At 41.2% G+C, this 25,966-nt stretch overlaps 1 protein-coding gene across 4 annotated transcripts in view; it reads left to right on the plus strand.

Annotated features, from left to right (window-relative positions):
- The window catches only part of adgb (androglobin), a 44,620-nt gene that overhangs the window by 16,183 nt on the left and 2,471 nt on the right, over window positions 1-25,966 (plus strand). For 3 of the 4 annotated variants that reach the window (XM_029462689.1, XM_029462690.1, XM_029462691.1), the window contains 21 exons: window positions 213-258; window positions 1,344-1,455; window positions 1,638-1,701; window positions 1,828-1,929; window positions 3,104-3,212; window positions 3,516-3,654; window positions 5,190-5,304; window positions 6,003-6,170; window positions 6,548-6,686; window positions 6,911-7,045; window positions 9,080-9,173; window positions 9,869-10,000; window positions 10,252-10,405; window positions 10,609-10,796; window positions 10,963-11,129; window positions 12,806-12,894; window positions 14,128-14,239; window positions 16,591-16,718; window positions 19,836-19,991; window positions 20,088-20,178; window positions 20,360-20,450. In XM_029462689.1, the coding sequence (XP_029318549.1) occupies window positions 213-258; window positions 1,344-1,455; window positions 1,638-1,701; window positions 1,828-1,929; window positions 3,104-3,212; window positions 3,516-3,654; window positions 5,190-5,304; window positions 6,003-6,170; window positions 6,548-6,686; window positions 6,911-7,045; window positions 9,080-9,173; window positions 9,869-10,000; window positions 10,252-10,405; window positions 10,609-10,796; window positions 10,963-11,129; window positions 12,806-12,894; window positions 14,128-14,239; window positions 16,591-16,718; window positions 19,836-19,991; window positions 20,088-20,178; window positions 20,360-20,450 (2,531 nt within the window). Of the gene's footprint in view, window positions 1-212; window positions 259-1,343; window positions 1,456-1,637; window positions 1,702-1,827; window positions 1,930-3,103; window positions 3,213-3,515; window positions 3,655-5,189; window positions 5,305-6,002; window positions 6,171-6,547; window positions 6,687-6,910; window positions 7,046-9,079; window positions 9,174-9,868; window positions 10,001-10,251; window positions 10,406-10,608; window positions 10,797-10,962; window positions 11,130-12,805; window positions 12,895-14,127; window positions 14,240-16,590; window positions 16,719-19,835; window positions 19,992-20,087; window positions 20,179-20,359; window positions 20,451-25,966 lie in introns of those variants that run through there. The other variant, XM_029462692.1, reaches the window with a different exon arrangement.

A 25,966-nucleotide genomic window follows, 5' to 3' on the forward strand; every position in this document is an offset into this window, starting at 1 on the left:
TCGAAGTAAATTAGATCTGGTATTCCCTTTTGGTGTTTTTAGCGGGAGAGGAGCAGCCCGTGTCACATTAAACTGTGTCTCGTGTCCTGTGGTGTTCGGCGAGAATGGCGCAACACCACAGCTGGCATGGAATCACTAGAGGGCGGAGGCGTATCTCTGGCAGTGTTACTCTATCAGCATCTCCCTGTTCATGCCTCTCTCTGTCCCTTTAGGTTACTGCAGAGGACGGGAAGAAGGACAATGATGACATATCCAATGGTAAAAGCTGGGTTTTTTTTTGCAGAGCTGGGCTCCTCATTCATTCATTAGCAGTGTATTCTGTACACAAGATCACATTACCTCAGGTCAAATATTAGGCTACCACAATGGGCAGACACTCATTCATTTTTGTTTTATTGTAAATGATGAATGTAGTGAAGGTCTTCATTGTTGGCTACCTTGAACATAGAACACATTGAACCTTGAAGCATAGTCCAATCAATGTGATTAGTATTTCCATCTCTCGCCTCTACTTCTTCCATATTTCTCTCCATGATTTCGTCAGTTGACCAAGACACTTTGAAGAAGATGGGATTGAAATTATGTTTTATGACAACTAGCCAATTCCCTGCCTTCTCTCTGCCCCCGTTTAGTTGCTTAGTAACACCTGCAGTTTGAGTTAGCGTACCACCATTGCTCAGCAGCAGAGACACAGACCCTCGCCGCCTCAGCTTTCTGATCAGACTTCTCGCTGAAGAGAAGAGCCTGGGGGCAGAGAAACTGTGTGTGTGTGTGTGTGTGTGTGTGTGTGTGTGTGTGTGTGTGTGTGCGTGTGTGTGTGTGTGTGTGTGTGTGTGTGTGTGTGTGTGTTTTTGGGTCGAGTGTGTGTCTGTGTGCACGTCTACGACTTCGCTCTGCATGCATTGAGATAGTGGGAGTATGGATGTGCATGTGCGCTTAAACTATGCCATTATGTGGGAGTTTGGCCAATTTGGCTCACTGTGTTTAAGATAATGATTTGAGTCCCGGATAACTTGCTTTGAGTCACAAGAGTAAAAGCATTTTGTTACTCACAGCATTTTGAAATTGGAGATTTCACAGGCAGTTCAGAATCCATTTGGTATTGTAAAATGCACCAGTCAACTCAGATGCTACTCAGCTTGATAAGGACATGTTTTTCCATTATTGAGATGCTGCAGATTTGTATTAGCTAAAATGAATGATTAAATGAAGCACTTTGCTTTATAATCCCTCACTCAGTTAGGCGGCTGTGCACTGAAAACCTGCTACCTTACACTAAATATCTAACCGGATAAATCTTTTTATACATAACATTATAAATCACAAATGAATGTCCCTTCCAGATCGGCCCAACTCTGCTTTGGAGGAGCCTGTAACTGAGAAACCCACAGCTCCTGTTAAACCCTTCCTGCAGGAGACCTGGGTGGACCTGGATGATTTTGCTAAATGCTTTCAGTGAGACACACACCCACGTAGACACAGACACAAATGTGTACTTATATACCTACTGTACCAGTAGAGAAACAAACAGTTGTGAAATGTTTGAGTGGCATAAAAAAATCCGTGATAAAGATTACAATTGCTTCTATTGACTAAACTCAAAAATAACTGCCATTCATTTTGTGTTTTTCTTCCAGGACTCTCTTGGTGTTCCATAAACCACAAATCTACCCACATCATGTCCAGAAATCTCATTTTAAGGTACATTATCTATCACAGAATAAGGCAGTGAGCTTTTCATGTAATTTCCCCACAATATTGCATGCATTACAATTATGCTGTTAGTATTGGATATATTGTTATTCATTTAGCTGTTGTTGTTTACAGAGCACGGTCTTGTCCAAAACTGCAACAAGCACTAACTGTACTGGATCATCTACTAACTTCACTGGATCCCTCCACGTGACATCTACTGTAGCAAGCCCGGAAGTACGCACATGCAAACACTCAGAAACACACACACATGCACCAGCTGCACACGAGCACACAATTAGCTACTTCCGATTCAACCACACCTCGTGCATAGCACTCGATAATGAAAGGTGCCCTGTGGAGATTTCTTGTAAACAAACAAAAGTTACGTTTTGTCTTGCAGTCTTCTTCTACCCTTCCTTTGATGGCGCATATCTTATGGCATGGCACTGCCACTCGTAGATGAGTTGAATAGTGTAGAACCAAGATTCTGTGTCGCGCACGTGTATGTGAGTCCTTGTGCACGTGCATTTGATAAACGGAACAGGATCCCTCTCATTGAACCTACCATGAGAACAAGGAAAGACAACATAGATATCAACAGAAATCATGGCGAACATATGATAGTATTTGACGAAAACAGTTTTAACTTAAGGTCCACTTACTAGAAGTTAATATTAGGCTTAATCAACAGATGGAGTTTGCTCAGTTGTAATGCTTGGAATGTTTGTCACATGATACATGGGGAAATCCCAACCCCTCGTCTCTGTTCAGGATGAACAGACATTTCTTTTGGCATCTGGAATATAGCCAGTAAGTATTAAGAGTGTTTGTCATTTCCAATGCCAAAACATGCATAACAGTAATACATCTACAACATTTGTTGTGTGTCATATGCATACATACACACTTCTGCATTTGTCTGAGAGTGAAAGTGTTCCTGTGTGCGTAAGTGTGCGTGTGTTTGCAAGCCTGTGTGTATAGACTTCTGAGTCTGCTTGTCACTCCAGACACGTATGCATTCTCTCCCTCTTCTCTTGGTCCCTATCTGTCTTTTTCTGCCTCTCTCTTTGTCTCCTGCTTTGTCATTCTTGCTTTTTCTTACATGACTCAAGTCACTGTCTTAGTCTCTCCTATTCAGGTGCCACGTCAAATGCTTCTTTAACTCACTCAGCTCTTTTATATCTCTTCTTATTTCCTTCACTTACCCCCCCCCCCCCTTCTTCCTTCTCTTTCTCTGTAATTTCCTCCAGCTTCTTTTGCACTAAGCCTCTTCTATCAGTTTATCCATCATCCCACCTTAAGGCTTTCTGCTCTTTCTCTTTCACTTGTCTGCCTTCATACTGATAATTAAGGCCTGTGTCTGTGTGCCTGTGTGTGTGTGTGTCTGTGTGTGTCTTTCCCTCCTCAGTGTCCAGAAGTAAGAGGCACATACTACCTGTTTGTGGACAGCCTGAAACCTCCCCAGATCCGCATCAGCTTCTCTGTTCTGCTTCTCTGGGGAGATATAGCTGAGGAGAGTAAGGATTTATCTACACACATACAGAGACACACACACACACACACACACACACACACACACACACACACACACACCAGGTAAACACTTGGGTACAGAAGGATTTTCTGATGCAAGTAAAACTCAAGTCTCGAACGGCAATTATAATTCTGTGTCTAAGCATGCACAAACATACACTATCACGTGTTAACACTCAAATGTATTATATTTCATTTTTCATTAAGGTGACCTACTGTGTTTGTGATATCTCACTGTTGTGTGTGACTGATACACACTTTCTCTCTCCGCTCTCTCACCTCCATAGAAAAGGAAACGTCAGCAACATGCTGCTCTGCAGTTCTCATCGCCCAGGACTACTCCTGGAAAAGCCTGCGGTCTCAGCTGCCAATTCTCACCCTCAAGACCACCTCCTCAAAGGCAGCAATGCTTAACTTACCCCCAGGGTAGGACGGCATTAATGACTACTGAGAACTTTGTGCTGTATTGATCCAAATTAAAAGCTTAGATCAAGTTCATTAATGGACTAGGATGTCACATTACTATGTTCCTAGACTCTGTAATGAAGGTTAATGTTGATCAGGATCCCCATGAGCTACTACCACAGTAGTATATCCTTTAGTATGCCATTTCATACTATTTGCTATTCTAGTACTTTGAGCAAGAGCTTTAAACTTGTAGCATGAAAATCACATGGCAATTCTCTGATGCCATTTTAACTCATCAATATATGTCTCTCATCCTTTCTCACATTTCTTCTTCTTTCACGCTTCCACCTCATAACCTTAAATTACCCTCAGCGTTCTTCAGCATGGCAGTAATGGTGCCAAGGTTAGAGCTTTAATTCTCACCATGGGAACCTGTTGTACACATATGCATTTCTTTGCATAGCACCCTTGAGAACTTTTGATGAAAGGAAATATTTCAATCTTGTTGTGATTTATTAATTTTTTTATACAGTTATGCAACTTAAATGCACTTGAAGCTATCACACATTGAGCAGAGGATATCTGCCTACTTTAGATGCTACAAAAAGTAAAAAGCATCTGTCCTAGTCTCTATTAATGGGTTCTACTTGGCCTAGAAGCAGAGGGCCTAGTTTCTGGGGTCAGGTGCAGGTACGCAGCAGTGCAATTACCACTGAGCCATAGTCACACACAGCACTCAACTTATCATGCCCATACGCCCTATAGTACACTCTCTCCAAATAGCTGATATGTCCATGCTTTGTGCAGCAATCATTTTGAAAAACACATCCCTATCTTTTTATGTCCCTGTCAGCCCGTCTGTGTGTGGTATACTATTTTGCCAATGTTTTATTTTCTTTAGCCTCTTCACTTCCCCTGTGTGCTTTCTTCTCCTACATTGTTGAACATACTGTGGTAATCTGTTCATTTTAAAGAGGGTTATGTCTCTCCTTTCGTACACTTCCTTTATTTCCTTCTCCATTTCCTTTTGTCTCCTCATTTCTTCTCTCCTATACTCTTCTATTTTCTCTCCCTCTCATCCGATTCTCTTTTGTACGCCGTCCTCTGCTTCTACAGCTCTAGCCCAGCTCTGCTTCAGTGCTCATCCATTTAGTTAGGATGTGATGGCTGAATTATGTAAAGCTAATGGGGCCAAGGAAGTTGGGTTCCACTCTCTCATGCCTGACTAGGCCCTGTGAACTCAGCTTGGCACTTGGCAGACAGGACATTAGGCTATTGCACTTCTGACAATTTGACCCATTCAGTATGACTTGAAGATAAGTAGTTACACTATTAAGAATAGAAAGGGATTTTATTCAGATTTTATTTCATGCATTTTCTGCAGGTCATTTATAATTGAAATGATCTAAGAAGGCAATCACTCTTTAATTCACCTTATAGCAACATATGCGGCCAGTGAAAAGGAGTCATGAATGAATTTAGTGTACAGTTAACCAGGAATCTGTGTTCCTGTTTGTTGAGAAAATACTCAGTTTCCTTTCCCTCCCCTCCAGACGCCACGTGTTGTCCTTCCAAACAAAGGCAGCACTGGGCTACAACGTCCACCTGTGCAGCAAGACACCGTTCATCTTTGGGGATGAAGAAACCATCATGTCATACCTTACCACGGTGAAAGAGGCTCTTAGTTGTCAATTGGCAACCATATGACTTTTATAATGCACAAAGTATTTGTGCATTTGAGAGGTTAAATCTTCATCTGTGAATGCAATTTTACAGCGACATGACATTTTCCTTGTTCACTCCTTGTCTAAATACACACAGACCAATCAAGATGTGGATAGCCTTTAACATACCATCATGTATACACGTTTCATCATTTCCGTCATCTGCTGTTGGAGATTGTTACAGCTTAACATGCAAATTCCTAATATAAGGGGTTAGATGCATATTGTTTATTTTATATACTGTATATATATATATATATATATATATATATATATATATATAAATATATATATATATATAAATATATATATATATATATATATATATATATATATATATATATATATATATATATATATATATATATATATATATATATATATATATGAACTTTTTATGAGCTAGAAAGTGACTTGGAGACTGGGTAAGGAAATGAAAGCAATATGCATCTCACCCTTTGTATTAGGAATTTACATGTTACTTGTTTTAGCCTGAAGGTTAAAAGTTTGTTAGCGTGAAGTTCACACGTTGGTATTTGTGGGAGTTATACCGTTCTCTTCTATTTAATTGCATTCTGTTTCATTTGCGGCAGTAAAGAGAATTTAAACACCTCCCCCCACTGCTTTCCTATTTTTGAACAGGAAAGTGCCCGTTTCACTGAGCAGGCCTCGTCCATCTTGAGGTGCCTTTCCAGAGTGGTGTCTTCCTTTAGCGATGAGCAGAACCAGCCAGCAGCCAGAAGAACCCTAGAAGAGGCTCACCGCCCGCAAAACATCAGCACCACCCTGGGAAAAGGAGAACATCACAAGGTAGCTTGTTTACCTATGGTGGTACGGAGTTGTGGTGTTTTTATTTAAATGTCACAGTGCTACAAAGTTTTTAATTTACACATTATGTCCGTTGAAAGTTTATTCTTATCAATGTCATGCTATGCGGCTATTGAAAGACTGAATGTTGTGGAGTCTAACCACCCGCCTACTTGAGGAACAAAGGGCTTTGTCTTGAAGGTTCATGAATGATCTGTTTTCATTTTATTGTATAAGCTGTCATTCTCATACTTTTATGAGGCTGTAAATGACAAAACCTAAATACCTGGAAAATAATTATCTTCACACACTGAACGCTCACATGTGGACACACACATACAGCATACAATGGCTAACACCCTTGTGCATGTTTACTGCAGATGTTTAACTCTGCAGTTTACAACATGCTGTTTGAGGCTCTGGGCAGAAAGCTGACATCAGAGGAGCGCTTTGCTATACTGGCCCTCACAGCTGACCCTTCACTCTTGGCATCTGACCCCAAAGAGCACTCCCTTACATGTAAGTGCCAATTATGTGTTTGTAAATCCTGTACGTTGTTCATCTACATTTGAGTATATGCCTTATATAAGTACGGTATACTGATTTAAATAAAGTTAATTCAAAAAGATAAATCCTATTTATTTATTTTTGTTATTGTCTTTCTCTCATTATACCATATTTAAGTATTTTCGTAATTCAGAATTCAATATTAGTTTGCAATGTTCTGCTGTCACTCCCTTAAGTGGATGCAGAATCAAAGCCTCCAGAAAGCTGGAGAGACAGGGAGCCAACGGAAAGGGAGGTGAAGGCAGTCACCATCCTGCAGGCTGGATTTAAAGGACATTTCGTGCGAGAGATCTTTAATGCGTCAAAACCAGGTAAAAACACTAATAAACACATGAAGAAAATAATAATTCAAGTGCCATGGTCCAGTTTAAATCTTATCTTTTATTTGAGTACCGGTAGTTAAAAATACTAACCTATTATTGTTGATTAGATTCTGTCTTCTTCTTCTTCAATGCTCTGTTTGAAACGGCTAAAGGGACCAAATAAGGGGAAAAAACTAAAAACAACAGAATACCTGTTTCATTTGTAGATTATTATTTAGTGTCTAAAAACAAACATCTTACATTCCCTGTTTGATTTTTACCCAGTGGCATATATTGAGTCTCTGAGCAGAGGCACAAATATGTATTGATGAGACTATCACTAATACACCCTGACAGATGAAGGGTGGCCACAGAGGGGATATACACACACACACACACACACACACACACACACACACACACACATGTTGGAAACGCACACACGCATGAACACAACATTCCTGCATCAATAGCCAAACCTCTCAATAGTGACAGCAAGGGAAACATGTGGAAGAAAAGATGTGGAATCACTGGACAGCTTGTAGGAAATAATGAGAAATGAAATAGAAAGGCAGAACCGAGATGCTTTTTCTCTTAAATGTATTCATCAATGTTGCTTTGGAATAATATTGTTGTACCGTTTCATGCCAGTTCTGCTCTTGTGCGGTTTACAGCCAATTTTGGGTTACATTATTTTGAATATGCAATTTTCTCCAGAAGTGGTGATACTTCACTTACTGTGAAGGTGCACTGCTGTTTGAAGCCTTTCATGGAACCAGACATTCTCTATTTATTGTCAGGACCTGAAGCTCACTGTGTCTTCTCCAGACACAACACATGATGACACTGTCACCTTCTGAATAACGTGCACATTAATGCAGTGTTTTCATAGAACACAGTGCTGCACAATTGTGCAACCCTAAAAATATTGCTGGTGGTTATGTGGCATTAGTATGAACACACACACACACACACACACACACACACACACACACACACACACACACACTCACTCACTCACTCACTCACTCACTCACTCACTCACTCACTCACTCACTCACTCACTCACTCACTCACTCACTCACTCACTCACTCACTCACTCACTCACTCACTCACTCACTCACTCACTCACTCACTCACTCACTCACTCAGAGAGGCGGAACAGTTTAACTTCTATGAAATAGGCCTGACATGGTTCACAAGTTCTTTCAAATGGTATTCATTTACTTCACAAAGCACAAAGTGCAGCTTTCAGAGTGGCACTTACAGTAATGGCAAAACACCAATCACATTTTAAAAACACCGCCTGTCTTGCTACACTTTGAAAAGCCATTCGTTCAAAGCAACGTAAGAACTTTCCTTTTCTTATTTCTTATTTGCCAGAACATCTGTTTATACCACATATTGTTTGTACTACTCTCTCTTTTTTCTTCTTGCTCTTTTCAACTTAATGTTTTCCCTTTACTCTTTCCTGGTTTTCCATCTGTCTGATGCCTCTCTTTGGTTCTAAAGATGATAGGAGATCTTCATCTCTCAATAGCCAGCCTTGGCCTGCTATAATGGCCGTATCAATTTGGAAAAGTGGCCATTTGAAAAGTAAGAGCTGAGCATGACGGAGGGAGGGGTCAAGGGAGGATGTGAGGACACCTGACTTCTATCATGCAGCTGTCTCTTCAGAGCGTTTTTCTCACTTGTATGCACGGACAAACACTTACTGACACACACATGGCCATGAACACAGTACTGCATCTTTTATCAAATGCTCTGTTCTGTCAGAGTGGTGAACTTCCTGCTTAGATGAGTGTGACAGTTAATGTCAAGGTGTGAATAAACTCCTCCTATCACCTCTCACTGAATGAGGCAAAAGGGCATTTTGCAATTTCTGATTCTTACCCTGAACTAGGTCAGCTACAATAATTATTTTTCATGTCTTTGACAGCATTGGATTGTCTTTAATCCTTAATGTGTGTGTGTGTGTGTGTGTGTGTGTGTGTGTGTGTGTGTGTGTGTGTGTGTGTGTTGTGTGTGCTCATGTCATTCAGGCACGAAGGAGAACCTCAGTGCGTCTAAGATCCTTTTAGACATGTGGCTGAAGGTTGAATCGGATGCAGAAAAACATGCTGCCATCTTGCTACGGTAATTAAAGGATACAAATGCGTAATCATAATGTCTCTGAATGACAATAAATAATGTGCACACAATGTATGAATTGCAGACACATAGACAAAACACCTCATACCTTTATTAGCATCGCAGGTATTCATTCACACAGATCTCATTATATGAGAGAATACGAGGGCTCCTACTGCAGTCCTGTGCCAATGCTGTGTACATTGTATGGCATGCGTTTAGTCTCCCTGTTGCACCGCATGCCCAGAATCTGCTCCCTCTCCTGGTTGTGGCGGCCTGTGGCGGCCAGGCAGGGAGCATTTTCCACATTGTGTTCCATCTTTTCCCAGTGGTACCATCTGCTGTTTATCCTCTCCTCGTTCCAATCGGCTAGCAGCGTCTGCCGAATGACCCGCTGCCTGGGGGGGGGGGGGGGGGGGGGGGGGGCTTTTGAGCATGTGTTTTTCTTAACTGACATTCACTTCAGTCAAAGTTCACGCTGAGACGTGAAGTGCATCTACATTCCTTCAATGTAGTCTAATTATCAAAAAATTAATCTGGATTTCTCACATAATCGATCAGATACATCAGAGTTATGTTTACTCCAAGAAGTTTACGTAAATTATTTTCTTAAAATATACATCGTCATTGTCTCTTCACTATACAATACGATCTTTTATTAAAGTTCATTTAAAATGGAAGTTTCTGTGTTTTCTACACAGGTTTATCATTGACCACTCTGAGAGGAAAGCAGAGCTCTACTCCTGTCAGCAGGATGAATGGACCAGAGTTTCCTTCGCTGATTACTCCGTCCCTCTTCAAGACACAGCCAACTCCTGGGTCTTGGTCTTTAGGTTAGAGAACAATTGTAATTTAAGGATTGTTCGGTGTGTCAATGAAAGATAATCCCTAACCTGCCTTGGAAAATATCCCCTTTTCACTAAATGCCATGAAGTTGCCTTTGAGCAATGCACTCAGCTCTCATTCCTGCTGGCACAGTTAATACCGAGAAATGTAGATATTTCTGTAACATTACATTTCAGAATGTCATCAAAAACAGTTGAAAACAACATTTAGTCGACCTGATATCTTGTTGTTTGTGCAGAGAGGTGTTCCTTGTTTCTCAGAAGATGCTGCTAGTCCCAAAGGTCTACTCCCCAATCCCTAATTGTCTGCTGCACGTGATAAATAACGACACAGGAGAGGAGCTGGACATGGTCTTCAACAAAGTAGCGGAACATGTCTATCAACCCAACAAGGTCTGTGGATGCTATAAATCCTTTTACTTCAAACCTTCATGTACTTGACATATTTAGTTGGTAAGTGTGGAATATTTGCATATTTTCACAGTTTTCCTATTACCATGATAAATTGGTTCACTTTAGGAACGCTGTCTAACAAACTCCCTCTGAAAAAACGATTATTTTGATTTCATAATTTAATCTCTGTGTGTCTGTCGCAGCTTGGTTATACCTTTGTAGCAGAGGCTGTCACACCTGAGTCCCCCCCTGTTGGTGCCAAGTGGAGGATGCGCTTGATTGGTTCAAGAGAACTCCTTCCAGAACTGTCCCGTGAGAGTCCACTCAACACGTTCTCAGTAAAGGAATTCAGGGATTATTACATTCCCAATGACAAAAACCTCATATGTCGGTAAGAGTATTATGGGCTATATATTCATTTATCATATTTGTGATAGGAATTTTTATATTTAAACATTTAAATCCATTGTTGCTGCCAAAAAAAGGCCCATTTTCTAACACAAGACAACATTAAAGTTACTCTGAGAGACGATCATTTAAAAATAACCTTTCCACAGTCACGCTGTGCAGGTGACGGCAGACGTCCTTGGAACAATTCAGTTTCAGACTTCCAAGACAGACGTACTGATCCGTCTGTCCATTCTGGACCAGGAGGAGGAGGTGGCCGGCAACATAGGGAAGGGTCATGTACTAATTCCTGTGTTCTGCTTCCTGGCGGACAAAGGTGAGTCGTTTAGTATTTGAAGTAATACAATGAAACCATTCTGGATCATGGCAGAAGATTTGTCAAATTGCCTCCTTATCTGAATATTAAAAAGTTACATGTACAGTATCTAGTTCAGTGGTTCTTAACCTTATTGGAGGTACTGAACCCTGCAAGCTTCATCAGTGCATTCACCGAACCCTTTGTAATTGGAAAAATAAAATATGATTTCTTCAAAACATAGGTATATATTTTATTAGTGCACATGCTGGATATGACTCTCTGGTGGGGAAGTATCCGTCGAGAGACTTTGCGAGCTCATCTAAGTGCATGGCAATTGTTTGCTTCAGCTCTCCAGGTACAGAAATGTCTCCAATTCCAGACAAGTCTTCGATCTTACTTACACCGTCGTCCAGCAGGGGAAAGTTTGCGAAGTTATCATTCTCTGTTCGTCGTTTCCATAAAGGTAGCTTTTTTTAAAATCATTTTTTTTAATACTTCTGCCAGTTTTGGAGGCAAGGTGTTTGTTGTCAACGCCTGCCTGTGCAGAAGACAGTGTGTAACAATGATGTGTGGTGCATCGAATTTCACCAGCGCTCCAAAACCAGTAGTGTTCCTGTAGTTTTGCCAGTGCTAGACTAGAATTGCTCAACTTGACATTGCAAATCATTGAGGACGCTGACGCCCATCACGTTCCTTTATACACGTGAATCCATATTGTACGTATTCGTCCGACCACTTTCTTTTTTTGCTCGACATAGTTAGTATGAAGGGATTCAAAGAAAATCACAAATGACTTACAATCACAACAGCCACAAGTTGACTACTGAGCGCATCAAGTTCCCTGCAGCTGTAATTTAACACGGCGAAGAAAAATTGTGTGTTGCCAAATTGTCGGCAGCCAATTTTTTGACGGCCGACAAAAAACGGCCCGACATTGCTAGTGTGAACCGGGCTATACTAGCTGCCGAACCCCTGAGAGTGACTCAACGAACCCCTGGGGTTCGATCGAAACCCAGTTTAAGAATCACTGATCTAGTTATACCAAGTCCAGGTGCTGTCTATATTCAGGATAACAATATAGCTACATGCAAGATGGACATACCTAATTGAACCACCTGTTTTAAGAATTGATTTGATACGTTTTAAGTTCAAACGTATCAAACTCATAAACAGGTTTTATTCAGTTTGCAGACATTCCTCTTTGAAACACAAATTAAAAATGTTCTTGCAAACGTTTTAACTCTGCTACTTAAAGCTAATGTACTTGGTGTCCTTTCCCAAACACCAAATAGCTTGCTGTTAGGTTTAGCATTAAGAGTTGTGCAACTTGTCACTAGTGAGCTGGGATTAATGTTTGGGCAAGAAGACTTTAAGGATGCTATTTATGGAGTGAGTGACAGTATGTGAGCTGTGGATTAGTTGATTTTACCACCTCTTGGATTGAGGGTTTTTGTGGAATATACACACACACACACACACACACACACACACACACACACACACACACACACACACACACACACACACACACATTTAATGAGATGGATCACCAGGCACCAAACACAAGAGCTTTTCAAAACCTCATAAACTTTTCACTGGATGCTTCCAACAGTCACAACAGCACAGGTTACTGACCTTTACTCTTGTCTTCTCTCAGATATGGGTTTAGTTTAATATCTCCCTTTCTATTACAGACCCTCCCCAGCAAAGAGATGAAGAGGATGGAACAGCTGGGAATTCAGACTCCTCGTCTGACCAGCACCAGCCTCCCACAGAGACTATGGTATCACTGACAACTGCCTGCGTGGTATCTGCTGTTGCTCAAACACTTCACTAATCTCACTTGCGCACGCACAAAAGCGTGCATCTCACTTTCCCTCTCTGTCTTTCTCACCCACTTACTTGCTGCCTGTGTCAATATCAATTTTTCACTGCCAGATACACATAACGCCTTACTTGCCGGCATGCACACACATGAATTTATACACACCCACACACTCATTATCACGCAGACAAAAATTTGCAAGAGGAGAGCAGCAGAAACTGGAGGGGAGGTTCTGTTGTTGCCGTGTGACTTATCAGTGCTTGTCAGGGAGCAGTGATTTGTGCATGATTTACGAGTCACACGATTGTCTGAAGACCCCAATATCTACAGACCTGTTGTCCTAGTTTGATGATTGCCAAAGCATATAGTGCGTACTATGTGTGTGTACCATCGGACACTAGGAGACAAAAACACACCAAATCAACTGAGCTTTATTTGTTTGGCTGTGCAGTTATATCAGCGATAAATCTGGAGGACAACCAATCATTTTAATGTACTCTCTGTTTACACCTCATAAATAAGTACAATTAATTTGTCATTTAAAGCAGTGGATTGAGCCCTTTTTTTTTAATAACAAAAACAACAAAGTACCCCAGCAGTGTAGGGACATCAATAGCGATGAGACAGATCATGTCAGATCCCATAGATCAGATGAGCAGCAGGCCAGAATAAACAGCCATTGGTCAGAATTAAAACTATTGATCAAGATTTAGAGCAACGGGTCAGTGATTAAAGCTCTGCAGGGAGACACACCAGACATACTGATGCTCAGTAATGATAGATTCATGGTAAAGACTCTTATAGTATATATGTGTTGGACTTGCTTTATCAGTTTGAGTCTCTTTTGGGGATTTTGTTGAAATTCTGTCTTTTGGGAGGTTTGGGAGTTGCAACCTCTGATATAATCTTTGCTAACAAGCCCTCTGCCTCTACTCTCCCATTGTGCCAGGCGTGTGCTTCTGTTGTACAAATGTTTTAGTTCTCTCCCTTTCTCTCTCTCTTAATCTTCAGCGCTAGTGCAGTTAACAGCTGTATGTTCTCAAAATACAAAACAGCATCTATCTCATGTTGGTTTATGGTGTTGTATGCCTGATGCTGTATATGTTTTCTTTTTGTAATGCGTGTATCACGTTGTGTTTAAACTGTGATGTTGGGCGTCGGACACTGACTTTGCTTGAATGTATTTCACAGGGTCATACGTACGTGGTGCAGGCAGAGGTGCTTCATAAGAGCTGGGATTTGGATGAATCTCAGGTGGATTTTGTCCATATCCTCAGAAACTTGGAGAAGAATGAAATGAGAGGTACATACTTAAGACAATTACAAATCTAACATCAAACAGTCCGCTACACTGAGTCGCCCAAGAAAAGAAACTGGAAAGAAAGTCATGTCTTTGCTCCCCTTTAAAACATATAAATGTTTTGTATTAAATTAACCTGAACCTTAATCTGAAAATCCAAATCTAAATAGTTATTATGCTGGCTTCAGATATCCCCAAACATCTCTATAATGAAGCATTTAAAAGTTTTCAGGATTTGCACCCTGGGTTGTGAATAGATTTTCTAATATTGCTTTCATGTTTGTTTTTGCACAGCTTATTTTTTGTGTTCAGTGTGAAATGTGGTAGATACTCATTAAGCAGTGTCAGGGGCCAAGGCAGACGCTGTTTGTTCTTGGCTTCTGCTAGCCAGGGGCCTGTTAATCACAGGCCTAATGAAAGCCAAATGAATACAGCTGCTTTCGCAGATCACAGAGTGAGATTTCTTGTGCCCACTGGTCGTTGGCTGAGGCAATAATCCCATCCTTTGCCACCAACTCTGCTTCTCTGCCTTTAATCACGCTGTACAAATTGGATCGATTGAAAAAAATGAGGGCTTTGAAATTTGCAGACGCTTCTTAAAAATTCTGAGGGGATGAATTAATTGCGACATGGGTGGATGTTGATGTGAAAGCGGTGCCGTACGGGTGACAATTTGCATGATTGCCTGAAGAGAAAAGCCAGCCTGCTGTCATTGAATTCTCATTCTCTTTTCTCTGTTGCTTCTCACAATAGTCGCCATATTTACCCATTCAGTTTGCATTGCATGAAATCTGAGGATGGTGTGTGTGTTTGTGCGCGCACGTACGTGTGTGTGTGTGGGAGGCATTCCTAAACTAATAAGCCAGATATCAGATCTTTTTTGACTACAGAAGAAGACAAACCTCTGTTTACATATTCATCACAGTAATGGTCACGTGCGAGATGAACAGTAATGGTTTGTTACTCAGATATGACGCGTGTTCCTTTTTAGTAATTCACATTTCACATGTGCTTTCTGTTCATAGATATATGAGAGCATGTTAAGGTTTTTTTTTTTCCAACGTTTGATTGGGTTTGTCCATGTGTGTACGTGTAGGCCAATGTCCACACAAACCTCCTGTGGTTTTCCAATAAGCTTTGTGAAAGTGGGTCAATGGGAAGTCAAATGAAGTTGGCTCTTGCCCCCTGGTGCCCTGGGAAATATCTCAGCAGGAAAGTGAATTCATTTCACCCAGTTTAACTCCGTCTCAGTGGTGAGGCTACGTCCTTGATCATGCTCCCTACATGCTACATGGATACACACGCACTACATGCCACGGCAAGCTTTGAAACCGCTTTTAACAAGCTGTTTAACAAGCTGCAGTCAAAATACTGTACTGCGCATGTTTAATGAATGCACATTTACTCATAACCCAGCTCTGCTTTAAACCACAGTATATACTGTTAGAGCAGTAGCTGTATGTTAAGTAGTGGCAGTAGCTTTCATTCCCTTTCATTCCCTTTCCTTCCCTTTTTCCAACCTCCTTGACATTTTATTTTCTACTGAGCTACATTTTGTATCATCTAAACAATGGTGCTTTATATTCTCGGTGAACAAAAGCTTTTTTGATCAATTCTATTGAAGTTTGGCCAGCAGCAAATCCGTTTTCAATACATGTATCAGCCTAAAATTACAACTCAGATTGAAATTCAGATCCAATTTGAACGTGGAATCTCTGTACGACTCGAGATAAGAGTCATTCAATGAGCATGCACCAAAGCTGTTCGGGCAGAATGGCAGGGTGTCAGCTAAATGATGGATTATTACGCCTCTCTATTTCAGAGGAGTGAGACCCATAGTTAATGCTTCATCTAAGCGGGGGATTGTGTTCACTTTAGCTATAAAGTGCAACAGTGCCATCTAGCACGCATGTGGCCACACAACACATGCAGTGTTTGCTCACTCCCACTTCAGACGAGCTTTAATGTCGTCGAGTAGAATGTGCATGAGCTGAGGTTCATTGTGAGGATGAATGTACACTAATGGTATGTGTTGATGAAGGAAGTTTAGCACAGAAGGTCGTTTAGCATGTAAAGTATGTTTGCACACTCCTAAATGCTCTCAGGTATCCATTGTTTCTGTATTATATAGTTACTTAAATACATGTACTGTATGCTTTTAAAGGTTTTCATAACACTAAGGCAAAATGAAAATGCTTAACATCCCTTCTTACTGTAGAATATTTAGTGATAATCGTCATGTTTTTACATCACGTAGCAATTAACACCATGTTGCCAGTACAGATGTTGCCATCTGACGTTGTAGGTGGTGATAGAAAAAGTAACTCTGCGTAATCTCTGTTTGCAAAATGTAGTATACCAGCCTGAGGACTCGAACCGCTCATCCATCATCAACACGCCGCAACATCAAGGGCACAAATCTGACACACCTAAAGCCAAACGCAAAGCTGCCACCTCTAAATCTGGCTCCAGGCAGGACGCGGTAATACTTCACTACAGCACAGATAACAACAAATCACCAAAACACTGTCAACTGCAAATTGGTTATTATTTTATTATGTTTATACTATATTTCATATGACTCCAAAATCAGAATGAGTTTTATTGCTTAAGTAAGAGTGTACACATACGAGGGAGTTGAGTCAGAAATGGACACACAGATAAACAAGGACAATAAAGCAAAACATAGGTAAATCTAAACACTTGACTATTATGTACAGACACAGTTATATATTTATATATATATATATATATATATATATATATATATATGTAGCAAATAATATATATTTAGTGTATGTATTTACACAAAGATGTTTATTTTGTATATGAACTCAGAGGGGAGTTGTGGGAGTATAATCTATTCACTGACTGCAGCCAAGGACAGCTCTGAAAAGCTTTTCATCATATCTGCCAAATTGCATTTCCAAATAACTGTTACGTTCCTTTAGTTTTTTATTGGATTGGATACTCTTATTCGATTGCAAGACGCAATGACATTACAATGCTACATGTGAAAACCATTCATTAAACAAATTCTAGCCAGGTCAAATGCAATAGAGTCTATGCATGGCCTTTAGTCTGAGGGAATAGTGTCTATTGAATAGACAATATTCCCTCAGACTAAAGGCCATGCACTGCTTTTGCTATCCTTACAAAATTACATACGTCTTTTCCAAAGTGTATTTTCCACAGTATCCCATATTTAGACATGGTACGGTGGTAAAACCTGTAAAACTTGATCAGAATGAGCAAAAGTAGTAATATTAACCTTTTTGAGAGGAGGTTGTGCGGAGGCTGAGTGCACACTTAACTCCTCTTCATAGATTCCCATCCAAATATAATGAGGTTGTTGCTGAACTCACTCCTGTCGTCTCTTTTTCAGTTTTTTTTTTTAATCCAACATGTCATTATTTACAGTATATCTCAAAAGTGAGTACACCCTTTAGATTTTTGCAAATATTCTGTTATATCCTTTCAGGGGATAACATTATCCTACTGAAACTTTGATATAACTTAAAGTAGTCAGTGTGCTGCTTGAATAACAGTATAGATTTATTGTCCTTTGAAAATTACTCAGTACACAGCTGTTAATGTCTAAACAGCTGGCAACAAAAGTGAGTACACCCCATAGTGAACATGTCCTAATTGTGCCCAATGATGTTGTTTTCCCGCCCTGGTGTCATGTGACTCGTTAGTGTTACAAGGATTCAGGTGTAAATGATAAGCAGGGCTGTTAAATTTGGTGTTTTGGGCACAATTCTCTCTGAATGCTGGACAACATGGCACCTCATGGCAAGGAACTCTCTGAGCGGCTGAAAAAAAGGATTATTGCGCTTCACAAAGATGGCCTTGGCTATAAGAAGATTGCCAACACCATGAAAATGAGTTGCAGCACAGTGGCTAAGATCATACAGCGGTTTTCCAGGACAGGTTCCACTCGGAACAGGCCTCGCCAGGGTCGACCAAAGAAGTTGAGTCCACGTGCTCAGCGTCATATCCAGAGGTTGGTTTCCAAAAATAGACGTGCGAGTGCTTCCAGCATTGCTGCAGAGGTTGCAGAAGTGGGATGTCAGCCTGTCAGTGCCCAGACCATACGCCGCACACTGCATCAAATCGGTTTGTATGGCCGTCGCCCCAGACAGAAGCCCCTTCTGAAACCGATGCATAAGAAAGCCCGCAAACAGTTTGCTGAAGACAATGAATCCAAGAACATGAGTTACTGGAACCATGTCCTGTGGTCTGATGAGACCAAAATAAACCTGTTTGGGTCAGATGGTGTCCGGCGTGTGTGGCGGCACCCTGGTGAGGAGTACCAAGACAAATGTGTTTTGCCTACAGTCAAGCATGGTGGTGGCAGCATCATGGTCTGGGGCTGCATGAGTGCTGCCGGCACTGGGGAGCTGCATTTCATTGAGGGACACATGAATTCCAATATATACTGTGACATCCTGCAGCAGAGCATGATCCCCTCTCTTCGGAAACTGGGCCGTAGGGCAGTTTTCCAACATGATAATGACCCTAAACACACCTCCAAGATGACAACGGCCTTGCTGAAGAAGCTGAAGGTTAAGGTGATGGACTGGCCAAGTATGTCTCCAGACCTAAACCCAATTGAGCACATGTGGGGCATCCTCAAGAGGAAGGTGGAGGAGTGCAAGGTGTCCAACATCCGTGCGCTCCGTGATGTCGTCGTGGAGGAGTGGAAGAAGATTCCAGAAGCAACCTGTGCAGCTCTGGTGAATTCCATGCCCAGGAGGGTTAAAGCAGTGCTAGATAACAATGGTGGTCACACAAAATATTGACACTTTGGGCACAATTTAGACATGTTCACTATGGGGTGTACTCACTTTTGTTGCCAGCTGTTTAGACATTAACAGCTGTGTACTGAGTAATTTTCAAAGGACAATAAATCTATACTGTTATTCAAGCAGCACACTGACTACTTTAAGTTATATCAAAGTTTCAGTAGGATAATGTTATCCCCTGAAAGGATATAACAGAATATTTGCAAAAATCTAAAGGGTGTACTCACTTTTGAGATATACTGTACATATTTCGTTATCAGCCAACTTTGAGACACTAACAAAAATGAGAAGAGAAAAAAGAGAAACTGGCACCAACCAAATCCCACAACTGCCAGGATGAGCTGCGTGTATTTACACTGAATAAGAGATAATTCTCACATACCTCATATCTCATGGTGCATAATTCTCACTACAATTGTCTTGGTTTCGTAGTCAGAAATGTCTATTCCACGTAATAAGTGCCTTTTATTCTCTCCTGCGCTACACGTCAAACCCTAAAGGCCGACATTTGAAAGGCAGATTTTTACAATAGTGGTCAGCATCAATACATTTCCATTTTGAATATTTCTTTCCGGCAATGGGAACACATTGGTGGAGGCAGAGGACATAATGATCGCTGAATAAATAAACATTTTTTAACAATGAAGACAAGAGAGCTGAACAGGGCGTATAATGGAGGCCGGCTGTGACACTGTGTTGTACGGTGACCTTCAACTGGGATGTTCGTGTGCTTGAGCGTGTGTTTTATGTTTTCGTCTGTGTGTGCTTTGTGTGTGTACATATTTGTGCAGAGCCTTGACCTGACGAAGGCGAATTGGACTCTGCGTGTGGTCAGTGACCAGAGCAATACGAAGAGCATCGAGGTGACGAAGGACACTGAGAGAAGGGACCAGATTAAAGCGATTAAAAAAGCCTGGCTCATGGCTGAACCAGGCCGCTGTGCCAAGGTAACCCAGACGTTGTGATCTAATTACTCATCAGTTGAATTTATTTTAATGAAATGTAGAAATGCACTACAGTCTGAATGTGTTGCCGTCTTTTAGGCTTTACAGTCTCGTCTCAAGTTTTGTAACCAACTCCAACATCAAGCAGGTGATGAAACTACTACAGATGACGCGGAAAGCGAAGAGCCAGGTACTGTATTACACACACACACACACACACACACACACACACACACACACACACACACACACACACACACACACACACACACACACACACACACACAGTTAAATATACATATGTATTTGGGCACTCTTGCACTACTTGTCATATACAGTATGAGACATTTTCTGATTGGTTCTTCTTAAAGCTGGTCCCGGCACCTCTCTCGATCCATCCAATGAAGAGCTGACGGATGCCTCATGCTCCTATCCTCCCATGGACTACACTCCCTTCATCAGGTGCTCCGCCACACTCATTCTTTTCCCATCCATTTGGAATTATTATTATTATTATTATTATTATTATTATTATTATTATTATTATTCAACAGCATATAAAGATAGAATGATGATTAGAGCAGATCGTCACATCATAATGTGTCAACACAGTTTTATAGTTACGTAACTATACATTGCAGAATTATCACTGTTCCAACAGACACATTCATATCTGTGCACAGAGGGCTGCAACGGATGATAAGACATAAACAACCAAGACACACTCATCATCTCACTGCATTATTCTAAATGCAGTCCCGTCCCCCCCCACCCGTTGAAGTCTTGTTTGTATGCACTCCAGTTGCCTAATATAGTTCACTCTGCTGTCTAGCTTTATGTGCCTGATTTAAGTCTTAGCTGCAAGGCCTGGTTTCCACAAGGGGATCGTGCGTGTGCGTATGTCTGTGTATTTTCAGTATGCGTGTTGCTATAGATTGGCTCATGCGGTGTCTGCAGGATATTGTTAGTGATTTTTCTGCGTTTATGACCTTTGCTCCCATTGGTGCAGTGACCAGCAGTGTTACAAGACTGTACACTTAGGCTGGCCTGAAAGGGCAACGCTTGGACTCCAAAGGACAGTGACGTTTACTGTGTAATGTAAAGCCATTAAAGGGGAGGCCAAATGGAGAAAATAACCTCAAGAACAAATCTAAGAAATGTAAACCAATTTTACGTCACGAGTCACACCACCATCATTTACTTAATGATGGCTGAGGTATGTAATAAGGATATGGTGGGACCATGAAGAATTTAGTGTACAGCACATCTTATATGTGGCTGTAGAAATCAAGTGTACAGTGTGTTGTCTTGAAAGTGAGAGAATCTGTATTATTCTGGTTTACTTGCTCTTTCTTTTCAGTTTTTTCTTTCATCTGTTTCATGGCTGACTTGATCTACATCATTTTACGATGCAATACAACAGCTCCACAGTAAATCTGGCTTCAAATTAGTAATGTCACACAGAGCTCTTATCTTCAGCAACATTAAATACAATATTACTGTTCGTGTCTTAAGCACCCACGGTCTATAGGTAAAATGTCAACTTTTGTCAAGTGATCTGAAGGGAAGAGTCTCCCTCCACGGTTCCCCTCAGAGTGCCCCTCACACCACCTCTCCTCTCCTCCCTCCATCTCTCCCTCTGTCCGTCCCTCTCATGATAAATGAGCTGATATTTGGGTCTGTTAATTAGATAGCTATTTCAGGATTCCAATGAGCTCGTTGCTCCGATGAGATTTGCCCTTCTCTCATCACCCCTCCACCCTTTCCTGCTATGGGTGTATGGGTGTGCATGTGCGTGTGCGTGCATGTGTGTGTGCGTGTGTGGGTGGCCGCACATGTGTCTGTGTCCAGCTGCTAATGGCTGCTGACAGTGTGGCCTGCAATCCGAGCCGAGAGAGAGATCCCAAGGAGAAGTCTATTAGGGGACTCTGATTAGTCTGCATTACACCTCTTTCTCACAAAGGCGCACCACAGGGCACGTTTTAGATTAACACTCATGTACACACACACACACACTCACACATACTCATGCATGCCATCTCTATGCAGGCCTTGAATGAGATTGAACCGGGCATTGTTCATTAAACCAAATGAGCACCAGCATCACCTCCACTGACCGCCCATCTTCATTAAGGTCATCATACTAAATAGGCAGCCATATTTAGCACTTATAACCTCTCTTTGAATTCCTCCCTCTGTGTGTGTGTGTGTGTGTGTGTGTGTGTGTGTGTGTGTGTGTGTGTGTGTGTGTGTGTGTGTGTGTGTGTGTGTGTGTGTGTGTGTGTGTGTGTGTGTGGGTTGAAAGAGGAGAGACTTTCACATTCACATACATGGAATGAATGAGTGAAGCAGTTAGTCCGTCAACATGTGTTAGAGAAAGAAGAGAAATGACTGGGAGTCATCTGAGGCACACACACACACACACACACACACACACACGCACACACACACACACACACACAAATGTCATTTAATGTCATTCAATTCTTAATAGAGAAATACCCAAAATATGGTGGTTACAAACCGAACCAAATAGACTTCTCAGATAATAATCTGGATATGAGATAAGTGGTGGGATTGTGTCCATCATTTCCTCTGCCTGTCTCTGCATTTATCAGACACAGTCCCATTTGTATTCATCCTGCTTGTGTCAACATTAACAGTTGTCCCATCTCACAAAATAACCCTTTAAAATGCAATAACCTTTTCAGTAACACTTTACAATATCACTAGTAGTGGTAACAATAGTTAATGCATTCATTTATAAAAATGCTAAATACATTTATTAATACAGTAAAAAATAGTAACTAAAAATGAATAATACAATAATAAACATTAAGTAACTATTAACAATGTCGTTTGTTAACATTTATTAAGGGTTAACATGTTAAGATACTACCTTAAATCCGTGAATAATTGATGTTTATTAACATGTATGTCATGGAGTTCGCAGCTCAGCCATTTAATTAAGACAAAACTTTGTTTTTTTAAATATTTATTTAAGGGTAATGATAGTTCACTTACTTGTCCATCCACCAACTTATGATTTATTTTTGATAAAGGTTGAGAATCAGTAGGACACACTCCATCATCTTCATGTAGAGGTGTGATTGTTCCATCATCTTCATGTAAATATTCCTTAACGTGTAGCTTAACCTATACATTATTGTGCATGGTAAATAAGCCTTATTTAACCATAATTGTCCATTTATTAATGCTCCTTATTGTAAATGGGAAAATGTGTCCCTTAATTAACACTTCATAAATGCATAAGGATGGCGAAGAATCGTCACTTAACCATAATTAACCCTGTATTAATGCTCTTTGTGACCCTTGTACATTTGAAACCATCGCAAACGTTTACAGCTGTAACTTAATTCATCGTGATTTATTCCAGATGTGAGATCATGTTGAGAGCTGTGTGGAGGCAATCCCTCAATCATAGATGTGCTATGAATGCCGTATAGAGATCCTTTAAGATCAGAAGTTTGTCAGTTGTCTCAAGGAGTGAATGAGTCATAACAATGCATTTGGTTATAAAACATAACATTTATTGTCAACTAAATTAATCTAAATATAATATTTTTTCCTTTATAGCAGTATGCTGTTAGAGCACCTTCTACTGACCATAACAACGAACTTTATTAGATATAAATTAAATGTGGGCTACAAAAAATGTGATATTATTAAAGTGTTTAGGGTTTTGCTAAAAACTTGTGAAATTGTGAAATCAGGTGAATAGTGCTTATACATGGTTAAGTAACGCTAACTCACCATCCAGCTTTTACAATAAGGGTCACAAAGAGCATTACTAATTGGTTGGTAAGTTAAGTAATGCTTATGTAACATGCACAATCATTTCTAGTTAGAGCTATACGTTAAGGAACATCTACATCAGGGGTGTCAAACTCATTTTAGTTCAGGGGCCACATACAACACAATTTGATCTCATGTGGGCCGAACCAGTAAAATCAAAGCATAATAACCATTATAATATGCCTCAGTTTATCATTTCCACATGTGCATTACAACTTACAGATCACAGTGTATCTACAAAGGCACAAAACATTTCGTCACGGGTATCTGGAACAGTATTTTACTTTATGATCAAAACAACTCATTTTTACACTTTGCAAAGTCATCCCGCGGGCCGGATTGGACCCTTAGTCGGGCCGGTTCTGGCCCCCGGGCCGCATGCTTGACACCCCTGATCTACATGAAGACAAAGCAACACGCAAACCTCTACATCAGGGGCCGCTGGAGGTAGATTCTGGGTGAGGCTGGGCCAGCATCAAATATTCCACAAAAAAAGGGTTTCTATTATTCCAAAAAAAAGTACAACTGATCCAATTTTCTCAATCTTTAGTAATAACAGTTCAGAACATAACGGTTCTTCAGAACATATGCTTCTCTTACCTACTCCTTGGTGCCAGAGACCTCGCAGCGCTTCCTCTTACACAGCTGAGCCACATTTGGCTTGAGGGAGGAAGCAATTGAGACCCTCAGTATGGCTTGAAGATGTTCATCAGTAAGTTTGGACCTGTAGTTTGACCTATTAAAGTTCATGGTGGAGAAGAGCTTTTCACACAGATATGTGCTCCCAAAAAGGCACATGGTCCGCTTGAACATCCTGGAAAGCTCAGGGAAGGTGGGGGGCAATTCTCTCAAAAATTGTCCAAGCTTGTCTGCTTTTCCACTCACCTCCCTGAACTTGGCTTTGAGTTCAGAATTGCACTGCAGGTCAATGAGCTCCATTTGAAGCACAGGAGGGGCATCTTGCACATCGAAGGAGAAGGGGTCAGCAAACATTTGAAAATTGGACTCTGTGTGTCTTGAAGTCTGCAAACCTGTGATCAAATTCCTCCTGTAGCTTTACAATGGCATCAGCATACTTCTCACCACTGAATGGTGTGCCCACATCCATGAGTGCCTTGCATGCTGGGAAATGGCAGAGGTTTGTCTGAGAGAGCTGGGCTTTCCATAACACAAGTTTTGTGGAGAATGCTCTGACGTTGTCATAGGCAGCACTGACCAGCTGCCCCTGGCCTTGTAATTTCTTGTTCAGTACATTCAGCTCCTGTGTGACGTCAACAAGAAAAGCTAAGTCCATGAGCCATTTGGGATCACTTAGCACAGGAACAGCCATCCCATCCTTCTCCATGAAGGCTTTCACTTCTGCTCTCAACTCAAAGAACCTCTTCAAGACGTTTCCCCTGCTGAGCCAATGTACCTCGGTGAAGTAGAACACATCCTCATATGCTGACTCTATTTCCTCCAAAAAGGCGCGGAGCTGGCGGTGGTTTAAGCCCCTGGATCTGATATGGTTGATGCATTTCACAACGACAGACATCACATTGTCAAACTTCAGGCATTTGCTGCAAAGGGCCTGCTGATGAATAATGCAGTGCAGAGCAATGGCCTCCTCCACACCCTCATCTCCCAGTTTTCTTTGAACAAGTGCCACCAGTCCATTTCTCCTCCCTGTCATTGATGGCGCTCCGTCGGTTGTTATTCCAGCAAACCTCTTCCATGGTAAACCGGCATCCACAATGGCATCACACAGCTGGCGGAATATTTCCTGAGCGGTGGTCTGGCCATGCATTGGAATCACTGTGAGCAACTCCTCCATCACTTCAAAATTGTCGTCAACACCGCGGACATACATTGCGAGCTGCGCAGTGTCAGTGATGTCTGTGCTCTCATGAAGAGCGACTGAGTATGCACGGAAATGTTTAGCTTTCTCACGCAGTTGATCGTATATGTTACCCGACAGGTCAGAAATGCGCTCTGCCACTGTGTTGGCTGAAAGGCTGATGTTGCTTAACTGAGACCTTCTTTACCGGACAGACTATACTTGCAGCCTGTAACATGGACTTTTTGATGAACTTCGCCGTCTTTGAATGGCTTTCCCGCCTTAGCAATCATCTCACTCACCACGTAGCTAGCTTCAACTGCCGCATCGCTCTCTTTGCTTGCTT

Source organism: Cottoperca gobio, chromosome 24 (genome assembly GCF_900634415.1).
Source record: "Cottoperca gobio chromosome 24, fCotGob3.1, whole genome shotgun sequence".
Taxonomy (NCBI): domain Eukaryota; kingdom Metazoa; phylum Chordata; class Actinopteri; order Perciformes; family Bovichtidae; genus Cottoperca; species Cottoperca gobio.